The sequence below is a fragment of the Trichoplusia ni genome, chromosome 5 (genome assembly GCF_003590095.1).
Source record: "Trichoplusia ni isolate ovarian cell line Hi5 chromosome 5, tn1, whole genome shotgun sequence".
Taxonomy (NCBI): domain Eukaryota; kingdom Metazoa; phylum Arthropoda; class Insecta; order Lepidoptera; family Noctuidae; genus Trichoplusia; species Trichoplusia ni.
Window position 1 is genome coordinate 6,494,151 of NC_039482.1, and position 22,948 is coordinate 6,517,098.

General features: G+C 35.4%; 1 protein-coding gene across 3 annotated transcripts; it reads right to left on the reverse strand.

The window, feature by feature from the left end:
- Nucleotides 1-61: 61 nt before the first annotated feature.
- On the reverse strand, nt 62-22,744 carry LOC113494226 (protein DEK-like). 3 transcript variants are annotated; one of them, XM_026872464.1, is made up of 17 exons: nt 22,634-22,744; nt 20,905-20,974; nt 12,588-12,691; nt 9,383-9,484; nt 8,848-8,948; nt 8,310-8,442; nt 7,743-7,871; nt 7,296-7,458; nt 6,851-7,012; nt 6,485-6,579; nt 6,049-6,213; nt 5,349-5,459; nt 4,994-5,114; nt 4,499-4,689; nt 4,126-4,278; nt 3,282-3,444; nt 62-2,482 (listed from the first exon to the last, which is right to left on the reverse strand). In XM_026872464.1, the coding sequence occupies exons 1-16, from the start codon at nt 22,673-22,675 to the stop codon at nt 3,436-3,438; spliced, it is 1,851 nt and encodes a 616-aa protein (XP_026728265.1). In that variant the 5' UTR covers nt 22,676-22,744; the 3' UTR covers nt 62-2,482; nt 3,282-3,435. The 3 variants fall into 3 exon arrangements, with proteins under 3 accessions (XP_026728265.1, XP_026728264.1, XP_026728263.1); XM_026872463.1 differs by having other exon boundaries at nt 6,494-6,579; nt 20,815-20,974; XM_026872462.1 differs by having other exon boundaries at nt 20,815-20,974.
- Between the last annotated feature and the right edge of the window lie 204 nt (nt 22,745-22,948).

Genomic DNA, 22,948 nt, shown 5'->3' on the forward strand with positions numbered 1-22,948 from the left:
TGTATGATAGTGTATATTTAAATAATAGACTGTGAGAAAACAGGTGGAAATAAAACATACATTTCAAACTTTTATTTACTTTATTATCTATTATCCAATTGTAAAAGGGGGAACCAGTCACTCGCTATCACTCCATGTCACTACTTCGCTACAGATCTCAGCCATTTACACATTTAAAAAGAAACATCAACCGAAATAAGGTTAAAAATTCACAAATACACATTTAATGTTGATTACAACTATCTTAGAAATAAAAGGCTCGGGCGCGCGGGGAGACGACCTCCAACTGAAGGAAACAGAACATAGGACATTACGACAACCCCAGGATTACCTGATGGTAAAGTCTGGGGCTGCTCTTACCAATGCGATTCACGTATAGAGATTAGCGAATATAGACAAAAAACAGGTCACCTCTATGAGTGAACGCATTGCGCCGCGTCGCTGCTCGCCCGAACCCACACCTACCATAGCTCACCCACGGACTTAGCGACATCGGCCACAAGTTACATTTAAAACAAATATCAAATGCTGTATAAGCACCTAAAATTATAAGAAGCGGTTGATCCTTCAAGAAACCATCTTATACACTATTTTGAGAGAATGCTTGTCTATGTAAGCTAAGCTCGGATTGACCACAAAAACATTGATATGATTTGAAGAACGACATTGATTTTAATATACTTGTTACGCGTTACATTATTGCACTAAAGGAATCCTAACGGGTTGGGACCACTATAGCGGTGTGTGGATCGTGATATTCTGCCAATGAGCTAGACTTCGCCGCGTGAACACATTATGTACTGAACAATACGCTAACTTATTGGAAACAAACTAATTTACAACGCGGGACATGCGTGTGATATACACACAAACATCAAGCTATATCAGTCACTTGCTTCTGTAATTATTATATGAGAATTATAGTTTACAAGTGACTATTACAACCATATATGTAACACATTTCACGTCTACAAATATTAACACGCAACATCCCCCCAAAATCGCAAGTCCTGTGTATTATTTACACTTCTTAAAGTACGCTTAACCGACCCTAAATCGAATAGTTTTATTTTGCGATAGTGCTGAACTGCGAGAAAACTTTTACAAACTACTTCCGCGTTAAAAAAATAAAACAGTTTTCCGAAACACCATGAAAACAAATTAACGATTTTATAAATTAGGAAACATTATGAAAGTATCTTATACATAACCGGCTTTTTAATACCTAATTATTTTGCAATAGTGTACCAATACGTTATTTTAACTCAAGTTAAAAATGACAAAGGCAATGTCTTCCCCGGTCCCAATAAAAAAATATTTTTGGATTTTACAACACTAATACTTAAATCCTTAATTTAATAATCGGATTATTATATTGTGTGATATCACTATACATATAGTAGTGTATTAATTTGGAATTTTATTAAGTATATCATTGTTCCAATGTTCCTGAACTTTGTACATATCATTGCATATAAAAAGGGATTATCATGACTTTAGCATAATTGAATACGGCTCGAGCGTTAGGAATAAACTTACATAAATGTACTTTTAAAACTAGAGCTTTAAAAACATGTTCTTATACAGGTGATATTTTGAACATTATTAGGCGTAGGGGACAGAGTACATTATCATGCTGCCAGGTTATACGAAAAGGAAATAAATTACCTTATGTGGAAAGTTGGTGCTTGTGGTAAGCTCACAATAAATGATAATTTAAGTCTGAGTAAGTAGCTGCAAAATGCGATCATAAACCTTATTATGCCAAGCCAAGCCATTTTACTGGCGGCGCAAATTCATCTGCAGGCCCTGACCACCCTACCTCATGTACTTCGTTCAAAATATCACCATGTATAATCGTTCGTGTTATAATCGAACTATCCATAAAGCTGCTGTCCAACTGTCAGCGTAATCGGTTCAAATTAAAAATTAACATAAACCACATTTAGAAAAAACATATTAAAATATATAAACTCAAACGCTAATTATCGCGCTGCAGCTTTATGTACCTACCAATACAAAAACATTCGCTTATGTAACTGATTATGTGAAAAAAATAAGCATTTTATTATCAAACTATAACTTATAACGTAGAGTAATTCTAGAGAATAATGGAAATACATCAGTTACCAGCTAACACCGAGCCGCATTCCTCATAACATAATCAACAAACGTGATCGTATTACTAATACAGGCACAGTTAAAATAAAACGATCTTACAAATCCTAGAGCTGTTTTACTTGGGTTATCCTTACTTCTATGGGAATTATTCCTACAACATAAAATTACACAGGCCCACAGAGCGTCGCCGGCGAAACAAACAAATGTACCTACTAGGAGTAACAAAACGGTGTAAAGATCTGCGCGGTGCGGTGTACAGCCGGACGATGCTAGGGGCATTAGTCTAAGTATTTTTAAGTGGTGCTTACTCGACTATGAATGTGTTTGCGGCCGAATAGTCACCTGCTCACGATGATATGAGCTGTAAGAAACAATTCATGGTATAATTATATTGCATACTTACCAAGGTTAGATGATAACCTAGAAAGCTTGAGCGGTGAAGATGTGCACCTGGTATAAAACCCAAACTATAATACGAGGGTACGCATGAAGGCGTAAACAAACACATGACCGTTGTTTCAATATCATGCTTTTCCTTCAGTTCCATGTAAAATACAGACTACTTGTTTTAGCGTTCATGCGCGCCTCGAATGCATTAACATATAAATTTTACATCCTTAATCACACTCAAACGAATGTCATAACAATATAATACAAATGCAGTAAAAAACAGAGTGGCTTGACAAATTCATGTTGTAGCAATGGGTTACATATTCGTGAAACATGGTATATCTGTTTCGTTAATATTACATCCTTTTTCAAAACTTTAAAAGTAGCCACCAGTCTCACCAAATCGGGTAAAACGAAATTAAATAAAAATAATTGAACACCTCAAATGAATGAGGCGTTGTATTGGGGTTTATAATCAAAAGAAAATGGGAATATGGTAAAAAATCGCAAGCTAAAACATAATTTGACCCATGAAAAGCAGGCAGGGAATTAAAGCATTTAAAAGATACAACATGTCTTTCAATTATCCAGCTGTAATGATATTAAATATTTTTAAGATAGTTGAATAGATCGCTGTAATGTACTAGTAATCAATACTAGAAACTGCTATTTTCTTGTTTAAAACATTAGCAATCAAAAACATGTTGAATCATTTATAATTGGAAATTAAAAAGTCATGCATGCAAAATCAAAACAAGCAAAACATCTACCTTGTAAAGTAAAGCGGGTGTTTATCCGTTCCACTTCATTTCATAATATTTTATTCATAATATATTATTATTGTAATAATATATAGCTATGTCCTTTTATAATCTATAGGTATACTATGTAGACATCTACACTCCGCTCTTAACTCCTATCATCTTAAATACACTGCAACAAAGAAAAATAATAAGAAAATAAATTAAAAATAATGATTATCATGCTTTGGGTGCCAAGGAACTAATAACATCATGTTGGATGATCATGCAATGAAATGGGTGACTAGTTTACATTATTCTTAAACATTTACAACAAACATGTTTTGTTTTGTTTCACTGTTTGCGTTGCGGCAAGATTTTATAATGTTTAATGGTTGTACACAAGAAATTATCTCTTAAAATAGAAATCCGATTAAAAATATGCTTACTATTTAAAATCAGTCATCAATATGGTGACCGGTAGCATTCATACCTTCACCCTTATAATTTTACAAACAAAATATTCACCTAAACAATGCCTTACTAGGTACATGATGATGAAACTTCCTAATATTTCTAAAAGCGCACAAAAATGGTAATACACTAATATCTATTTATAAATGATATTATGCAATGATTGTGCAATCATTTACAATTTTTTTCCTTAGAATTATTGATACATGTATATTATGAGTTACAGTACTACAAAATCGTGATGTTTAATTCTAAGACTGACATAAGTATGTTTTCGAATCTTCTATGTTATATTCTGGTCTGGATCAATGTGCAATGATTATAAATGTTTGGCGTTGCCGCTGGTATGATGAGCTGTAATGGTATAATAAGATAGCGGTTAAAGTTGTGAGATACACACCGACTTGACTGTGGCCTTGATGAAGTCCTTCTTGTGCGCGAGGTCGAAGTCCGGATAGTGGCTGTACACCTGTTTGCACACCGTCTTCATTGTGATCTGCTCTAAGTTCGCACCTTCGAGGATTTGCTTCACGTACTTCTTGATCTCGTCGTCCTATATTCGTAAGATTATAGTATCAGCGATTATGGTATCGAGCTTTTATCACACATCTGCAGTACAGCAAGAAAGAATCAAAAAGAAATATTTTGTCTAGTAGTTTATCCAGTTAAATAGATTTTGTTCCTCACATACTTGAGGGACTCATGACTTGAAAAACAACAGTTTCAGTTACTGTTTGCCTGAAAGTCTACGTTTATAAGCTAGTAGTACGCACAGTGGGCGGCCGCTTGGCCTTCTTGTCGGCGGGCGTGTCGGACTCGTCCCCGCTGTCGTCCTCCTCGTCGCTGGCCTCCTCCTCCTCGTCCTCCTCGCTGCCCTCGCCGGACTCTTCGTCTGACGACGCCTTTTTGCCGCCCTTCTTAGCCGGCCGGCCCGCCCCCTTGCCTGCGACGGCCTTCTTCTTAGCTGAATAGTTAACGCGACAAAGCAAAACGTTAAACTAAAAAAAAATAAACGAAACAAAACCGCTGCCAGGATTCGAATCAAAAGTAAAATAATGAAGAAACACTTGGCTTTAATTGGACAGACGAGTCCTAAGACACTGATAATAAAAAAATAAAGTAAAATCAAATAAGTATATAGGAAATAAAAAAAATATGCGATTGTTTCGAAAACACATATGCACATGGTATGTATGCTAACATACTTACATGAAACCATACTACTACCATTTTAAAGTAAAATGAAGTTTTGTTGTGTATGTACATACCGGGCGGCGTTGGTGCTTTCCGCTTGACGGGCGTGGCCTTAGCGTTAGCGTTCTTGGCCACGGCGCCTTTACGGCCCTTCGCTACGGAACCTGCTGGCCGGCCGCGTTTCGACTTTGGCTCCTGGATTAAAACAAAAACTTGACATTATAACCATAATTACATCGTCAGTCGTGGATACTTTCAAAAACAATGTTAAATTTAAGCTTGACATTTAAGAAAAAAGCTTGTTATTTGTAAGCTTTCTGTGAAAAAAATACAAAAATTCAACACTAACTGACACTACTTACCACATTGCCTGGTCACAGCTATAAAGTGCTAAGCTAAAGATTTGTAAGGATTCATAAATGCACTTACGTCAGATTCCTCTCCTTCGCTTCCGGACTCGTTCTCACTTTCGCTCTCTGACTTTTCACTCTCCTCTTCACTGTCGGACCTCGCTCGTCGACCGCGTCCCGATTTACTTGGCTATACAAAAGAAAACATATTTTAATAAAAAGGATATTCTCCTAAGGAGAGTCTTGCTATATCTTCATCGTCTTAGCCTTTTCCCAACTATGTTGGGGTCGGTTGCCAGCCTAACCAGTTTCAGCTGAATACGGAGGAACTCGTCATGACCAAGAAGGTCACCCATCTAAAGACCGACAGCGTCAAGCTTAACCTGTGGGCTGTGGCCAATCAACTTATGCAGTTTTAGCTTAGCCAAGATTCAAGCTCTTCGAGCTAAGAGTCAGAGTTCGAGCTAGTTGCCATAGTCTTTAAATAATTGCCGCAAATTCGAATTACATTGCTTCATAACTAATATTCTAAAGTAAAGCGTTGTAAATTTGATAAAATACATCTTGAAAGCGTATCAGTAGGACAGATAATTTATAGGACGCTGTCTACAGCAACAAGGCTGTCATAACTGAATGAATCGATATGCGAAGATAAGGTAAATAAGGGATGGATTGCATGAAAGGGGAGCATAGACTGGCAACGGTAAATTGTTATAGGCCAGGGAATAGTCAGAATGAAAAGGATGTCCCGTGGCGGTAGAGTACAGTGCGGTACGTACCCGGCCCTTCTTGCCCTTGGGCTTGCGGCCGCGCTTGGCGGGCTTGCCGGCGGAGCGGCGGCGGCCGGTGGACTTGCGCTTGCGCGCGACGCCGGCCGCGCTCTCGCCCGCCTCCGGGTCGAAGTCGCTGTCCGCCTCCTCCGACCCGCTCGGGTTGAACGAGCCCTGCGGAACACACATAAGCCATGTTGAACTGTTCGTTACATTACTCTGGACTTCAATTGTATTCATATGGTTGATTTAAATGGAGTCTCAAGTATCCAGACTGATGGTTAAACTACTTAGAAACCGTTTAAAATATATATTTACTCGATAAGATTTTCCAAAAATTAATACGAGGACAAAAAAAAATACGGTGCATGAAAGAAAGTTAAATTTAACTGAAATCTCGATACTTAGGAGTCCAGTGTGAAATACTAAAAAATTGTCAACATACAAAACTTACATCGGAATCTTCAGATCCGTCTTTAGGCGGCTTTGGACCCTTCACTTTCGTTTCTGGATCGGATTCATACTCCTCATCAGAGTAGCCTGAGAAGTTAAAAGTAGTTAAATATTTACTTGTTGAATAGTATTAATCAATAATGTTTTGTAAATTCAAAGTTTGTTTATTGGTTGTAATTTTACTTTGTTGATATGTCTTAGGTTATATGAGACGACGGAGAGTTTACCTACTGCTTTGATAGCTAAGTTTCCTGCGAACACCTGGATGAGGGGATGCACAAGGTGCACTAGAAGAGGAAAAAGAACACCCAGAAATGGTGAGTTCTTGTTGATAGGATAGTGATAAAGGTTTGTTTACCTCTGTTGTGCACCTTGACGGCGGCGGAGCGTCGCGGGCGGCCGCCGGGCGCGGCGGGCGGCGCGGCGGCGGGCGCGCGCGGGCCGCCGCGCATGTGCGGCGAGTTGGGGCCCGGCTGCTGCAGGAAGCCCACCAGCCGCGCCGACAGCTCCGCCGCGGAGCCTGCACACGACACCACTCCTTATTACACGGCTGACATGCACAAGCGCACTCAGTGAGAACAGAATGTAGCTCACTCCTGCGAGGCAACACTTATGATTTTTTACAAACATTACCCACCTATTTAATCTACTACATGAAATGCAACAAAAATACGATTGAAATATATTCTTTACATCAACGACATCTATCACATTTGAGCAAGTTCACTCAAACATGTCTCAAAACCTGGACCTGCAACAACTCCTCAGACATGTATTAAGTAACCTGTGAATATTAGACAAACCTTTTTTATCAAGATCGAGCATCTCGCACATGGTCCGTAGCTGCTTTGACTCCATCTTAGTAGTCTCCTCGAGCTTCGCCTTGTATTCTGATGAACCGATGGCCCACTCGTAACCCTTGAACTTCTTTATGTTGCGCTTCACGTTACGATCCAAACATAGTTGCTGCGAAATTCAAATATGGTTACTCAATCAATCAAAATCTGACATCACTACACATAATGAAACATTTGAGAAATGGATGCGGTTTTAAATAGTTAAGAGCAAAGTTTTCGATATGTAGCTGTACGACGACAAATTGGAAGTGAGCCTTCAACATACTAACTATGACTTCATCTACATGCATAACTATATTATTCATAAATCTCTCTCTTTTCGAACTTAAAGATGAATAAACAATTCTATATAAAGCCATTAATGTATACTATTAAATTAAAAAAGTAACTCACCCCATACAAATACTGATGCAAGAGTTTCTGATCCTGCGTCTTGAACCGCGACAACGACACTTCAACTTTGCTGATATGGCCCAGCGGGATGCCCTTACCGGCCGGCAGAGGGACTGGCGGTTCCGTTGGCTGTGATAAGAGAATTTTAGTATTAAATTATTACGGGGTGTTCGTCATCGGAAGGCAATTTGTGAGCGCCACGTGAGCGCTCAGACATCCAATTTTGTTGTCTCAAAATTCCATTTTCACATGTAAAAAGCATAAAGGCACAATGTGAGAAATATTGATTAGACAGTGGTATCCGAAAACGCCAACCAGCAAGTGAGCAAGCAGAATGATCAGTGCTCGATTATTTCTTATTGGCGACATCGCCTTTGCGCCTCAGTTTGACTTTAACAACTGTATCCAATAACGAGCCAGGAGATAGAGGATTAGAGGAGTTTATAATGCTCCATAAAGGAGTGTATATTTGTGCCATTTCAAATCACTATATGTAATAAAATAGAATGAGCCTCAGTGTCAGTGACACTGTGGGTCTGGTGCGGGAGAGTTGAGTAGTGGACTCACCTCTTTCTTAGGCTTTGGTTTAGGCGCCTCCTCCTCTTCCTCTTCTTCTTCCTCTTCCTCCTCCTCTTCCTCGTCGCCCTCCTCATCGTCACCCTCGTCGTCCTCTTTAGCTTTCTTTGCTGGCTTCTTTACTCTGTTCACAAAACTATATTATTAAAAATCTGACTTGTATATAATTATTACAGTATTGCTATTGAAGCATTGTTTATTTCGCGCTTCAAACCTTTATGCTCAGGTTTTTATGTAATGGGAGTATTAATATTTAAATCATTAAGATTGATTAATAACCTATATTTAAAATTTAATTACCTACTTGAATAACAAATAAGTAAATAACACAGAACTTTATGAAGCATGTTATCATTATTTTTGTCTTCTTGTGAAAATCTTCATGTGACACAATAGAAACGGAATCTGGAGAAAACGGGTATGCAGCATAGTACTACCTCCGTTCCCCCATTGCAGCCGGATCAGGCGGGAATGTTTTCTCCGGCTACCCTCGACTCCTCTTATTATCCTGAACCAATTGACCACTTACTTCTCTTTAGCTGGTTTCTTGTCCTCCTCTTCTTCTCCCTCCTCGCCTTCCTCTTCCTCCTCCTCCTCCTCTTCATCTTCCTCGTCCTCCTCTTCTGTATCCTACAATTATGAACAAACGTAATCAGACTTTCGTATTTTTTTATTTAGTTCACCAACAGCTTTTATATACCCTAAAAGTCTTGTATTATGATTGATAACGAATGAATCTTGGTATCGTAGCACGACATAAATAACAGAGATGAAATGAGAAAAAAATATCATTCAAGTGCCATGGGACACGGATAAAAGTAATGTAAATAAATTTTTGACCGCGTTTCAACATTCAACGAAATATAAGCGATATTTCGTCAGCTTGTTAACTGAATCTACAACAATGTATTGTTGTTGTATACTACAATCTAGTCATTAGGCACGGTGGTTCAAACGGACATTTTTTGTTACACATGGGGTGTGTAGTTTTTGACTTCTGTACAGTGGCCGCGTATACAATAATAATGAAGTCTAGTTGCTATAATTTAAGAGTATATACATACCTCCTTCTTAGCTTTCTTTTTCGGAGCTGGCTTCTTTGCAGCCTTGTCATTAGATTTTACGTCATCTTTTTCATCTTCATCATGTGTCTCGCCATTTTCTTCCTATAACAAACCGAAAGACCCCAATTAATCACAAAATTACATGAATTGCATTGAAAAGTCTACAACACTTCAAATAAAAGAAAATGGGGGAACTTCTTTTTTTGAGAATATTCCATAAAAGCTCCATATTCGTTATTTTAATTTTATTAAAAAAATACTTGTGACACAATGACAGTTACCATACTTCCTCATATCATACGCATTTTAGTAGGTCTGAGAAATCTTGGCTCCTATCTTGTTATTATACTCATGGTAAGAGTGTACCACACCTAACTCCTATGTAATGGCAAGGCAACGTTCTCCGGTTCAGCTAGTGTAGTTTGTAAAGACTTACTATTTTTATCTCTAAATCCCGGGATTTTAATAAAATAGGTAGTAGTGCTTTCCTATTGCAAAAATACAATGTTAGCGGAAATATGCATATAGTTTATAAAAACACTTGGGATCATTATGGTAAAAAAAATATTACACAATTATGATCTTTACAGGTTTACTGAGATCGCGACACATTAGTCTTTGATAGACGATATTACAAATCCGAAATTTATATTTTATAAAAAAAAAAGATCTTTGATCATCCGTAACTCATTTATTCAATAATAAATAAAAATACATGGCTTATTGTACAAAAGAAATACGTTACTTATTCATTTCACTTAGCAGATCATTATTAAAATTTGTTTCCATCATAATTAAAGCACAATATTTAGACCTGACCCGTTGGTATTTCTTTCTATGAAAAGAAATAGAAAGAAACCTAGTCCGCAGCGTATACTTGTCATGCCGTTCTTTTTTTCTTACGAGTAACTCATTGAGCCATATACTTAATCAATGTTGTACTGTTTGTATACATCACGGCGAATTAGAGTCTATATCCAAGGAACTTATTTCCACCTTCATTTCATTTCTTATTAAATTATCGCTATTTATCTTTTTTTCTAGTTCTGCGTCTTGTAACTCCTTGTTAACATCCGAAGGCAACCTCAGAGTCGGGAGCCCTGGTCGCGGCTCCTTACCAAACATAGCTTTATATGGCGATAGCTTATTACCAGAATGAATTGCCCGATTTCTCTCAAATTGTACGAAGCGAAGACCGTTCGACCAATTCGAAGTATTGTTTTGTTTCATCCACATAGACAACCTTCTTAGAATGTCTTGACTAGTCTGTTCAACAGCTTTGCTGGACTTTGGTTTTCCATACACCACTTTACATTCGGGCCATAAAACCATAACTCTATCTATGACAGAGTTAATAAATGTCTTGCTGTGATTTGATTGTAAAATGCAAGGCGCGCCAAATGTCAAAAATATATCTGTTAATTGTTCAGCAACTTCTAAAATAGCATCAGTCGGTAATGCGCGTAGCAAGACGAACCTTGTAGAATAGTCCTGATAAACCAAGATAAACCTATATCCCCGATCTTCTTTTGCTTGCATGTCAATCAATTCGACTTGAGAACGACTTTTCATCTCGGAAAGTTTAGGTTTTGCTTCAAGACTCCTTTTCTTCATACTCTTTTTAATTTGACATATTTCACACATGGAGAGGAAAATCTTTATCATTTCCGTTGTGATGTTTGCAAATGTTTTTGAAGTTTCTTTTCTTAGTCTATCACGACCGCCATGGCCGGCGGCTAGGTGAGCCGTTGCAATAGTATCAAAGATTTCGTCTATATATAAATAAAACCTCATAGGTTTCCTTTTCGTCACTAACTTCCGTGCCCCGCAAATCTTGACAACTTTGAATCTATTTAATCGTCTATACTGCTTAGGTGTTTTCTTTTGAGCTAATTGTGCTTCTTCAATTTCGTCCATTAATTTCTCATAGCCCTCCTTAGTCATAACATTGTAATGGTCTTCTTTCTTTTCATGTTTGTCTATCTGTAATATACGGCTCATAAACTTTTCTTTCAAAAGCGTTTCTTGAATAACGTCTGCCATTATTAATGCCGTAACTTTATACGTGCGTTGCGGAAGGTTGACAGTTCTTGTGTGCAGCTATGGACTCGACTAACCGCTTTGCGCGAACTAGCTTGACCAATCAGAAACGTTTTACTGCTACGCATGCGTTGTCAAGCGCTATATAAACTATAACCTTGGTAGAAACAGCACTAGCTAAACCAATTTGCCACAGGTTCCAGATGAAACTAGTTTTACTCGTTGTTGCCTTGCAGTCAATTCTAGTTCTAACGAACACTAGTACAAACTAGTTATTTCTAATGTATGCGTGCGATAGCTCGATAGTAACGACGGAAACGGGTTTTCACTGTATCACATAATCGTGTCGGCATTTTTATTATTCCGCGCGATTCAAATTTCAAGGTTACTCTGTACTTAATAGGTTTCTTTTAGTGAAATACATTTATTCCACATTAGTTGAATTAATTACATAATAAAGAGATAACATCCGCATTGGTCACGCTCTCTTCGCCAACTGGGTAAGCAGCACGCGAGATGCTCAGTACAACATTAATAGCAACAACTTGTGTCAATTAGGCACCATAAATATTTGACACGTTTCTTACAAACCTAAACTAATATTGCATATTTCTTGTTTCATACTACATAATATCTACCCCGAAGTGTACACTAATTACTACAATTTTGGAGTGGCATCGTCTTAATTTATGTTTTTATATTTGGAATAAATAATGAATGAGTAATAAATATTATGCAAAGGCGGAACCACCTAATTTGCAACCTCTATACTAACCAAATTGCTTGCTAGCTTATTTTTTTTGATTTTTTTGTCATAGAAGTATACTTAAAACAGTTAAAACATCTTTATGATTTTTCGCTGGAACTCATTTCTAAACATATTGCCATAAGACATCAGAAGACAGCTAAATAGTTTTAAATTGCATTTTAGTGTCATCTTGTCACATTCAGGTAAAAAGTAAGTTAAATATGGCCATTGTACCCTAACACTGTATGTATTATGAATCACTGCTGCAATTCTATGGTGTACAATAAAGATCTATTCTTTTATTAATAAACAAATTAAAGTTAAGTTTTGATTTAGGATCCAGGTGCTAGGGAACTAGCTAAGAACTACTTCAAATTGACTAAAAGTTGAGTATGAGCTAATAGGATGTTAACGTACCTTTTTAGTGTCACCATCAGCCGTATCATCTCTCGTGTCATCTTTAGAGTCATCTCCTGCCGGGTCGTCGTCCTTGCCGTTAGCCGTAGTCGATTTTGTATCACCTGTTTAAAATGACAAACAATGAAAATTAGGCTTGTTAAACTATCGTACTAAAGCCTATTTTAATTATTTGTATTTGTTTGTAATAAATCCAGTGTCTGGCGTCTTCAAATGGATCCAGGCGATTAAATATTAATAAAAAAGAAACATACTATATTTTACCTTAAAATTGATTTCTTGTTTTTAAAGTATATTAATGTTTTTTTTAACGATTAAACTCATACAAAATCCCATTTCCCAGTACCGCTATTGGATGGGCCCAAAATGACAACATTTGACTTCAGGAGTAACCCAGATGATATGAATAATATGTAATGCATGATTTACGTTTATATGTTTGTACAGTTGTATTATGCAAACTGATTTTTATTTTCGTTCATATCTAGTTTGTAGTTTTATACAATGTCGCGACTTTCTAGAAACTAACTGTCTCTAGGTATGTGCATCCGATTTTGATACACGGTATCTCTATTTCCTATCACACTTTAAAAACCTCCAGTCTAGCTTAGCCAGCCTAATTTTTATACCTAAAAACAATATGAACATTACATATGAAAGATCCGAGATTTTGTTGCATAATTACGAACAGAATTTTGCGATATCTTCAATCGGTTTACATAATTATCTTCGTGGTCACGCCGAACATTAATTTTATTTATTTAATTTAGTGATCACCTCACCGTTATCTTATAGATATGTATGTTACGGTTGCTCTTCGAGTCGCCAAAATTATATTATCAACGATAAGAGTTCGTATCGTTCAATGACTGTGAATATTTATTACAAGTTCTGTTTTATAAAATTTTGAAATAATAGGACAAACTTCCTCTCTTGTTGCGAAAAATCGAGTTAGCGATAAATATACGCAACAGTGCCCTGTTTCTCGAATTGACCTTTACAAATATCGTTTAGTTACCAAGTACTCTCTACTACAAATAGAATATTAACCTCTTATTCCTCTCAGTAACAGCTTTCATATAACGACAATCAAGTAGTTCTAGGTTCTACATCGAGTTAACTTAGTAACAAAAACATAAGTACTAAATCTATAATTTCGCACTTCATTGTGGACTTTATCGCCTGAAATTAAAGCCCAAAATCAAACAACACCTAAACTGATTTGCGAACGCGATAAACTGTCAACGATAAACGCTATCGATTAATTTATTCGATACTACATAACACACAATAATACTGGTTGAGATAATTAAATTCTAAAATATAACATTTCACTACTGGATAGAGTTTTAATAAAAATATCTGCTTTTCAAATGCAGCTTTGAGTAGATGTTTGATAAAAGAAAACGTGTGATTATTTCAAGATTTTCGTGATCGTAATCTACAAAATTAACAATTAATTGAGACAGATGTTATTTGCATGGATTCGTCTTCATGTCTAATCTTAACAAAGATAAACGCATAATTCTGCATTCAATTCTACTGTAAGTTACTGTCTTCCAATTAGACAGCAACTAATTAAGAATATAAAACTAATAATTAATACGTTGGTAATTAAACGATTCCTTTTTCGTCTAATTAGTTATATTAATAAATCGTATCCCGAAGGTGTGCAAGACGCGTGTCAATGCCCTTAACTCGAGTTACAAATCGATTTGACTGTGCAAACTGATCTTACAGCCACTGAATTATGAATGAGTGATCCATTTCTCTCACGCACGTTAAGGTTCGTGCACATGAACGTAGTAGTACATGTTGGTATTGTAATAATAGTTTGTGTACTGGCTTAAGTCGGCAACATAATGGGTAAATTTGTACTTTATCAACTCAAGATAATCAATGGGCAATTAGACTTGGCCATCAATTTTGTTTCCATCTTCAGTTTTGTATGCCTATTTTGTGCATTATTTTAGTCAACAGTGGTATAATGAAAGTGATATCTTTATAAACAATAAAGTATGGGTAAATGTCTTCTTTTTACAGCATCTAATTGATTTCTTAATATCAGAAGATGTTGTTATGATCATAGCTTCAGATATATCAATACTTCGCAGACATAATGCCAGCACTTAATATAAGTACAGTGATCATAGCAAGCCCCCAGGAGTATCGGGCACCGTTCGTGTCATTCCCTCCGTTCAGACCAGCCCGTTAAGGGTGCGGTGAACGAATACTTTTCCATACAAACGTAATACCAAAATCATTGTCGCTACGAACATATCACCGACTTAAAGTTATGTTATTCGGATACAGACGGTATTTATCTAGGTTCCTATTAAACTTTTAGTTTAAAACATTCACTATTTACGAAATGCGAGCGAATTGCATTTCGTATATTTTAACACCGCTAACAGCATGTTTTCAACTTAATATTTCTGTACTTAAAACATTAATATTCTTAATATCCTTTTAATAGGAACACAGATTATATAGTCTAGTTGCAATTTATCAAAAAAAAAGTGGACATATAATAAGTTTTCATTCATAATTTTTGGTATTACGGAACACAACCAAATTTATCACAAATCTGGAACCATATTATCGCTGTCGCATGTCTCACCAACGTCCAACACGCTATGTTTGTGTGCGTGTACGCACTGCTCGTGGCATGCGCTGGCGTTGGGTTCGACATTATAACTATTAGGTAGTTTACCGATGTAAAAGATTGTTTTGTTGTTTATAGTTAAATAAAGTATTCATTTTTGACGACGACGTAATAAGTGATTATTAAAATTAATAGTTAAATAAATTTAATAATTTGGATGGGGTAGAGCGAGGGCGAGCACATAGGTTTTGTTTACTTTTTGTCTGCTTTACTCTGGTATAGCGCGCCTAGATTAATACCTACTCTGTCAATGTTAATTGGATTTCTCCTTTACTTTAAATTTGAGTGTTATAATGTATTTGTTGTAGCATTTGAATTTGAAATTATGGTTTCAAGACTAAATAGCAAAAATATATATTTGTCAAGGTTTTTTGACACTTTCATTCAATTTGACTACACGGATAGCCGAGCGGTTGAGGTCATCCCGCCTAAACCACTGGGCGCGACGTGTCGCGGGTTTGATCCCCGTGTAGGACAAGCGTTTGTGTGATTCACGAATGCTTGTTCTGAGGCTAGGTGTCTTTGTGCATGTGAATTGTATGTTTGTGAAAGCCCCGCAACACATGGATTAAATTCCTTAGTGCGGGAGTAGCTTTTTAACAAAAAAGAAAGAAAAAAAATTTGTTATATCTGTAAGCACTTTAAGAAGACGAAGAACTGATTTTAATGAAATTTGGCACAGTACCTACTACGTAGTACGTAGTGTACGTACCTACAAGCAAAGTAAAATTTTAACAAAGTAGGTATGAAAAAAAAAAACGTTTTAATCCCTACTAATATTCCCTACTATACCTAATATTATAAATGCGAAAGTAACTCTGTCTGTCTGGCTGTTACGCCTTCACGTCTAAACCACCGAACTGATTTTAATGAAATTTGGTACAGAGATAGAGTTGACCTTGAGAAAGAACATAGGATAGTTTTTATCCCGGACTTTTGAAGAGTTCTCTTTCTTGGAAACGCGATATAACCGACATCGACGCGGACGAAGCTGCGGGCGAAAAGCTAGTAATAAATATATTTTTTATTAACTAACTATTTACTTACGAAATATTACCTAACATTAATGTATGTACTGTTTAATATAATATTTAAAAAAACCGCCTCTAGCATACCTACTTTAAAATTTTAAACGGAACTTAGTAGGTAACAGTTGTCGCTCGCTGTAGGTGATTATCGCGTAGGTATAGGCGAGTTAGGACGGAGTCGACGGAGGCCTCTAGCCAATACATGGATGTGGTGGGAGTGAAATATTTGGAAAAAGATTTAATGGAAAAATGGGATAGTGTAAAACAATAGGTACTCTTTCTTATTGCAAAAAAAAATTAAACTTGGGTTGGATTACTTACGTAATATTTGTTACCTATTAGGTACCAAAAAATAAGTTTCATAACGAAAACATACTCTTGATCATTTTAAATTTACCGAATTTTAATCTACACTAATAGTATAAAGAGGAAAACTTTGTTTGTTTCATTGTATTGAATAGGCTCATAAACTTCTGGACCGATTTTAAAAATTATTTCACCATTCGAAAGCTACATTATCCACGAGTAATTTAGGCTATATTTAATTTTGCACAAAAATAGGCTTCCGTAAGATATTAGGGTTTTCGAACACAAGGTGTAAAAAATCAACCAAAAAAGTTACTTATTTTGCGTACCCTGCCTAAACTATTAAAGATAGAACCATAAAATGTTCTAAGTAATTGTAGATGTTATAAATATCTACAAAAAAGTTCGCGACACACTATACCTATCTATGTCGAGTGAGGTACAATAACCATTTTTTTTATTGAAAAATCTTCATTTTTTTTGGACTACATTTAAACGCGTTTATTTTACTCATGCTATTAATCCTTATCAAAATTAATTATTTCATCACTATGTACAGTTAATGTAGATAATATTTGGTCTTTGAATAATTAAAATTGGACGTTTGGTTCTGAAGTTATAGCGAAATTAAAATATTACGATTTCTGCTGCACGGCCCGTTATGATATTGTTGTGGTTATAAACGAGAAGGCGCTTTATATTAGCAAATTTTTTGTATTTTCTATCATATTTAAGCTCATAAATGTTATCTATACTTCTATAGGTCCTAATATATAAAGCTGAAGAGTTTGTTTGTTTGTTTGTTTGAACGCGCTAATCTCAGGAACTACTGGTCCAAATTGAAAAATATTTATTTTATCATCACACTGCGACTAATTATTATTAAATATTAAGAATTAAATTACAGAAAAAATAAGTTGAAAATATGCTGTTAGCGGTGTTAAAATATGCGAAATGCAATTCGCTGGCATTTCGTAATAGTGAACGTTTTAAACCAAAAGTTTATTAGGAACCTAGATAAATTAAATACCGTCTTTTGGTATTACGTTTGTATTGAAAAGTTTTCGTTCACGTTTTATTTTATTCGATTTTTAGATTTAAGATACCTAATATCATTAAATCTTCTGATATAGACATCGTACAATAATTTCCAAAAAAAGCATTACTGGTTTTTGTGTTCACCAACGGTTCCGAAAATTAAATAACAAAAATAAAGCATTTACTAAACAAAATTAGTACAATGTTGTGGTTATCAGTCATTATGAATGACTCGCTACAAAAGTACTACACGCACGCACACAGCTACGCGCTGCGCCGCGAGAAGTCCGATAGAGATAGCAATGTTTCGTCCGATTTTTGGCTCGCGTCGAATTGCAGTTGCGCGCTGCTTACACCGGCCTCTTAACTGACGATCAGTTTGCACAGTTAAATTGAGCAATTTATCAACGTGCTAACTACCTTAACAGTGCATAAGTAATTTGATGCTCACATTTGTGGATATGCCAACAACTTGTTACGTTTTAACGACCGATATCGTAGATCTAATGACGTTTTGGTATTTTGAAACAAGTTAAGTAATTAGTGGGTTTATTTAAGACTTTAATTGGTAGTTTGAAATCACTTATTACTAAATTTTATTTTCACAAAAGATACTATTGATTAAGCAAAAAAAAAGTGTCAGCATGTACAAATTTTACAATGAACTTACTTATAATTGAAAAACAAAATAGAAAAACGCCAAAATAAAAGTCCTTAAAGTTCAAAATGCCGAGAATGACGTTGTGAGTGTACATAATGGTCGTTTATCTGTTCCCACGTGATTGGTTAAATTGCTCTGGACACTAACTGAATCTCGGCTGTGAGAAGTAAGCGGTTAGCTCGCATCATACGAAGGTATAGTTATAGTTAGTTACAACTATACCCGATGTAAAAAAGATAGCTTAGCATGTTTTTCTTTATTTTCCACAATGAGAGCACTTGTTAATAGGGAAGGATGGGCCAGTCAAGATGAATGACATTGAAAAGCGAATTTGGAACAGGTTATAAGATTTTTCCATATGTTCATTTTGTTCAAGGCTTTTATTAAGTATATTGGCCACTAATCGAGTGTTTATGTAGAACGTAACTTGGTTCATTCGAAATTATAACGAAGACAAACAATCATTTCTGAGCGGGTCGAGGTAGGGCTAGTGGTAATGGAAAGACAACTTTCTAAACTTAGACGTCTCATTAACCTTTCGGTTTTGTCTAGACTGGACTTCTGCGGTAAGGATTCGAATCCCGAAAATAATATTATACCGTACAAACGATTTCGTAGTTTGGGCATATAATAAAATATGTATAATTAATCTGTCTGTAAGATAATATAACACGAGTTAAAATTAGTCAATTTATGATAAAATATTATACAACTCTTTTTGTACTAAGTCGAAATAAAAATCTAGGAAAGTTAAGAAGTTCATTACACTACGATAACGTACAAAATCATGGATTTCAAAAAACTCTTTAAACCACATAACTAAACATTGTAGTAAACTTTTTTGTAATTGTGTAATATAATTTGTTTATATTAACTCTAAACTTCGACAGTTAATTAATTAAATAATAAATCGTTGAATTATTAGAGATATCTGCACCTAATAAACAAATTCTGAAAAAGAAATGCTTAATTCTGTTTCAAAACCAGTTACATAAACTTTATTCTTGGTCCTTATTAATTGACCACGATTATGTGATCCCCGTTTTCTTGTTAATTCAATTGCCAAAGAGTTCAATTAATGATTATTTTATAACCTTGTGACTCATACACCCACCCAACTTGCATTTATAATATTACCTTATTATGATATCAATTAACTTCTCGCATGTAAAAGCTTAATAACTTCGATTTTCTTTGTTTTTTTTTTGGGAATTCATTTTAATTGTTTAGATTATAGTAGGATTTGTAATGTGAGGCTTAATTTACACGTTTTTTTTTTAATTTACCTCAGTAAGTTACTCATTGTGTGAATATTATCGTGTTTTGATTTCTTCAAGATGAAGAGTTTAAGATTCAAATAAGATAAGACTAAGATTTGAAGGGTTCTGTAACCTTTTTGGAACATGTTATTTAGGGCGGGAAAATAAAAATAAATTTTACATATTATGACGACAAGCTAAATCAAACTACTCCTTTACAGTTCAATTTAACACCTGAGCCCTTATGATGATGGTTAACAACCAAGTCATTATAGACCCAACAGTGCATACTAAGTAGGTTGTCAGGGCTTCAAAAAATGAAAACCTACGTTTCTAATAATAGAGCCGTTATGATTAATGACTTACTACCGTCGTGGGATGATAGCTACTGAAGCTTATGAAATAAATTAATAAATGGAATATGGAAGAGATTTTTGATTTGGGATATTACGAATTGTAATATAGTTTTTCTCTGCCTCTATGAAAGGTAAAGTAACCCCTTAACCAAGTGTCATTTCGGCAATTGTAACCTTTGATAGAAAGGGCTCGAATGATGGAAAATGACGAGTTCCGTCACGTGATATAAAAAAAAAACATACATTGTAGCGTTATGTACTAGCGTTAGCAACTGAAAAAATGTAACGTGCAGACGTAAATACGCTGACTGTCTCTATACGAAGTACTACGGGTTCAATCCTAGTAGGGGAATAATAAAATGAAATTTTGTATCTAGTTTTTTGTAATAGTGACTTTACGTAGTTTAATAATGATATTTATAAGATGTTAAATTAAATGCCAAAATGTTTCCGGTAGGCGCTAACACATTAATATTTTATAAGATCTAAATCAGATCATACTGGAGATATTTTTTTAAGGCACATGTTTTGTTAATTTAAACATATACCAATACTTTAGACAAGTTATGTTATTGGATAATGTCATTATTTTCGTTATTAAATGAATGATGAGGTTAACACATTGTGCATTGGAATGAGATGTAAAATGCTTTCTTGTTAATTTTCAAACAAGACGACACAAACCTGTACTGTGTACAAGCACATTATTGACATTACACATCTTATCACACAAGTTACAAAACATACAAAACGTACAAATCCATTACCGCATTTTGGTGACAATATCTGAAATTATAGTAACATAGCATGCAATGGACAATAAAACAGCCCCAAAAGGTTAGTTGCCATGTAGATGAACACCGACTTATGAGACACATTGACGAGACAGGACGGAACAGCTTCAATGACCTGACCTTCACTAGGTGGTATTTCTTCTTTGCTGTCTAGTTGATCTACATCGGCGTTACCTTGGGCTGCTGCAGGCTCAGAAGCCTGCGACTCACCCTTGGAGTCCTGGGAGGACTCATCTTCTGTGGTTTGCCCGTCACCTGCTCCGGACTTCTTGTCTTCATCCTGGTTATAAAATTATCAGTATTAGTTACATGTTATATATATTTTTAAATCTTTTCTGCAGAATATGTCTACCTAACGATATATTTTATATCTTAATGTTAATTTTACTATAACAACTGAATCTTATAAGAAAACTGAGTTACATTATAGATACAAAAAAATACAAATTACAATAAGGCAGATTTTTCACTTGTTTAGTTTATTAACAAGCGTAAAGATATTAATTTCACAGAAGAAAATATTCAACATTTTTACATAATGAATACAGGTAGCTATTTTACTAAGTAGTATAGATTGTTATCATGTGTAATATGCAGGGTAGGTCAATTGATTATTGATTAAACAAACATCATTGGCTGATTTTTTGTCTCATACTAGTTTCTTATTTTAGATGTTTGGGATTGGTATTATTTATAATTATTAATTACATTTATTACTGCAGAATGAGTCAATTATATTGAAAATCATGTCAATACTTAGGCTAGGTTACACCAATGGAATAGGCATAGTAGTAATTTTCATTTCCATACAAGCAGTTTTGTATAACATTGAATCCTGAATTATTTAATAAGCAAGTAAGTATTACTTGGACATAATAAATTACAGCTTTAGTTTGCTCTATTAAAAAATCTAATTAATTCCAAGATAAAGAAACAACCTGGATTGTGAAACTATATCAGAAATAAGTACACTAAGTATGTTTGGAGAGAAAATGTTCAAATTCTATGAAATCAACACAACAGGTGCATCGTAAATGTTGTTTCAAATCTCTTATTATTATTAAAAAAAAACTAAATTTTGCAACCATGCATTGCCAAATCTGCATGTCGAACACCATTCTATTGGTGAAGTCGGCGTCACTTCCGCGCGCCATCACTCAATTATCAACCTTATGTAAATAGACGCAAGTCACAAATTTTAATGCTTCTCTTCTAGCACTACCGTAAGACGCATACAGCTGTGTACATACAATATCTATGTATGTACGACCATAGAAAGGAATATTCTACATCTCTCCACCCAAATTCAATGCATCTGCAAGATATTTCACGCTAATTTATTTACGTTCGCGCCATAATACGATCGTAAAGCTACAAACACAAAAAAATGTACCGGAAAAAAAACCAAAGAGGTCAGCAATAAAGGCCCCCGAAAGGATAACTATGTTTTATTTACATCGCCGGGCCAGTTCCGAGTGTAAATAATGAGGCGCGAGTTCGCGACTCAGTGGAACAACAACATATCACGCTACCTCTAAACTTGAATAATCGCAAGAAACCAAATATCAAGGTCATGCGGATTTCATATCAATGTCATATAACATCGTGCACATTAACAAAGGCCCTGCAACGAAATGCAAAGGGGCGGGGGTGGCCAAAATATGCGAAATCCTGAAAAATATCCCATTAGAATCAGTTTCGATAACTGATCAAGTTGGCATTCACAGTTTTAATTGCGAAATATTAACTAGTATCACAACCCTCCGTGGCGTAGTTCCCGCTTTTAGCGGGAAGCAAACGTTCTGTCAGCCATGTTGAGACGCAGGCAAACATTAGTGATATAACACGGAAATAACAGCACTACACAACTCAAATCCTTCTTATTTGACGCGCACTATAACGAAGAAAATTAATACAAAAACATATTTCACAACTATACCTGATTGTCACTGATTTTCGCTTTATCGGTATCACCCGACATTTTTCCTACGAAGAAATTGAAAGCGAATTCCAAGCGTCTTCAAACACCGGACAACACAAATGCACGCACCCATAACATAGAAAAAAAAGTTATTACGTTTTGTTATTTTCAGTGCATCGACCTTTTCATCCGGTAGTTTCTTCAGATAGTTTAAAGTATGAGCTTTTTGGCTATTATAATTTTTTGTATTACACAATTTATGAAATGCATTTGGTGTTTTAAATCTGAAAACAAAATATTATAATTCATAATGAAAAATAAATATCTTAATTA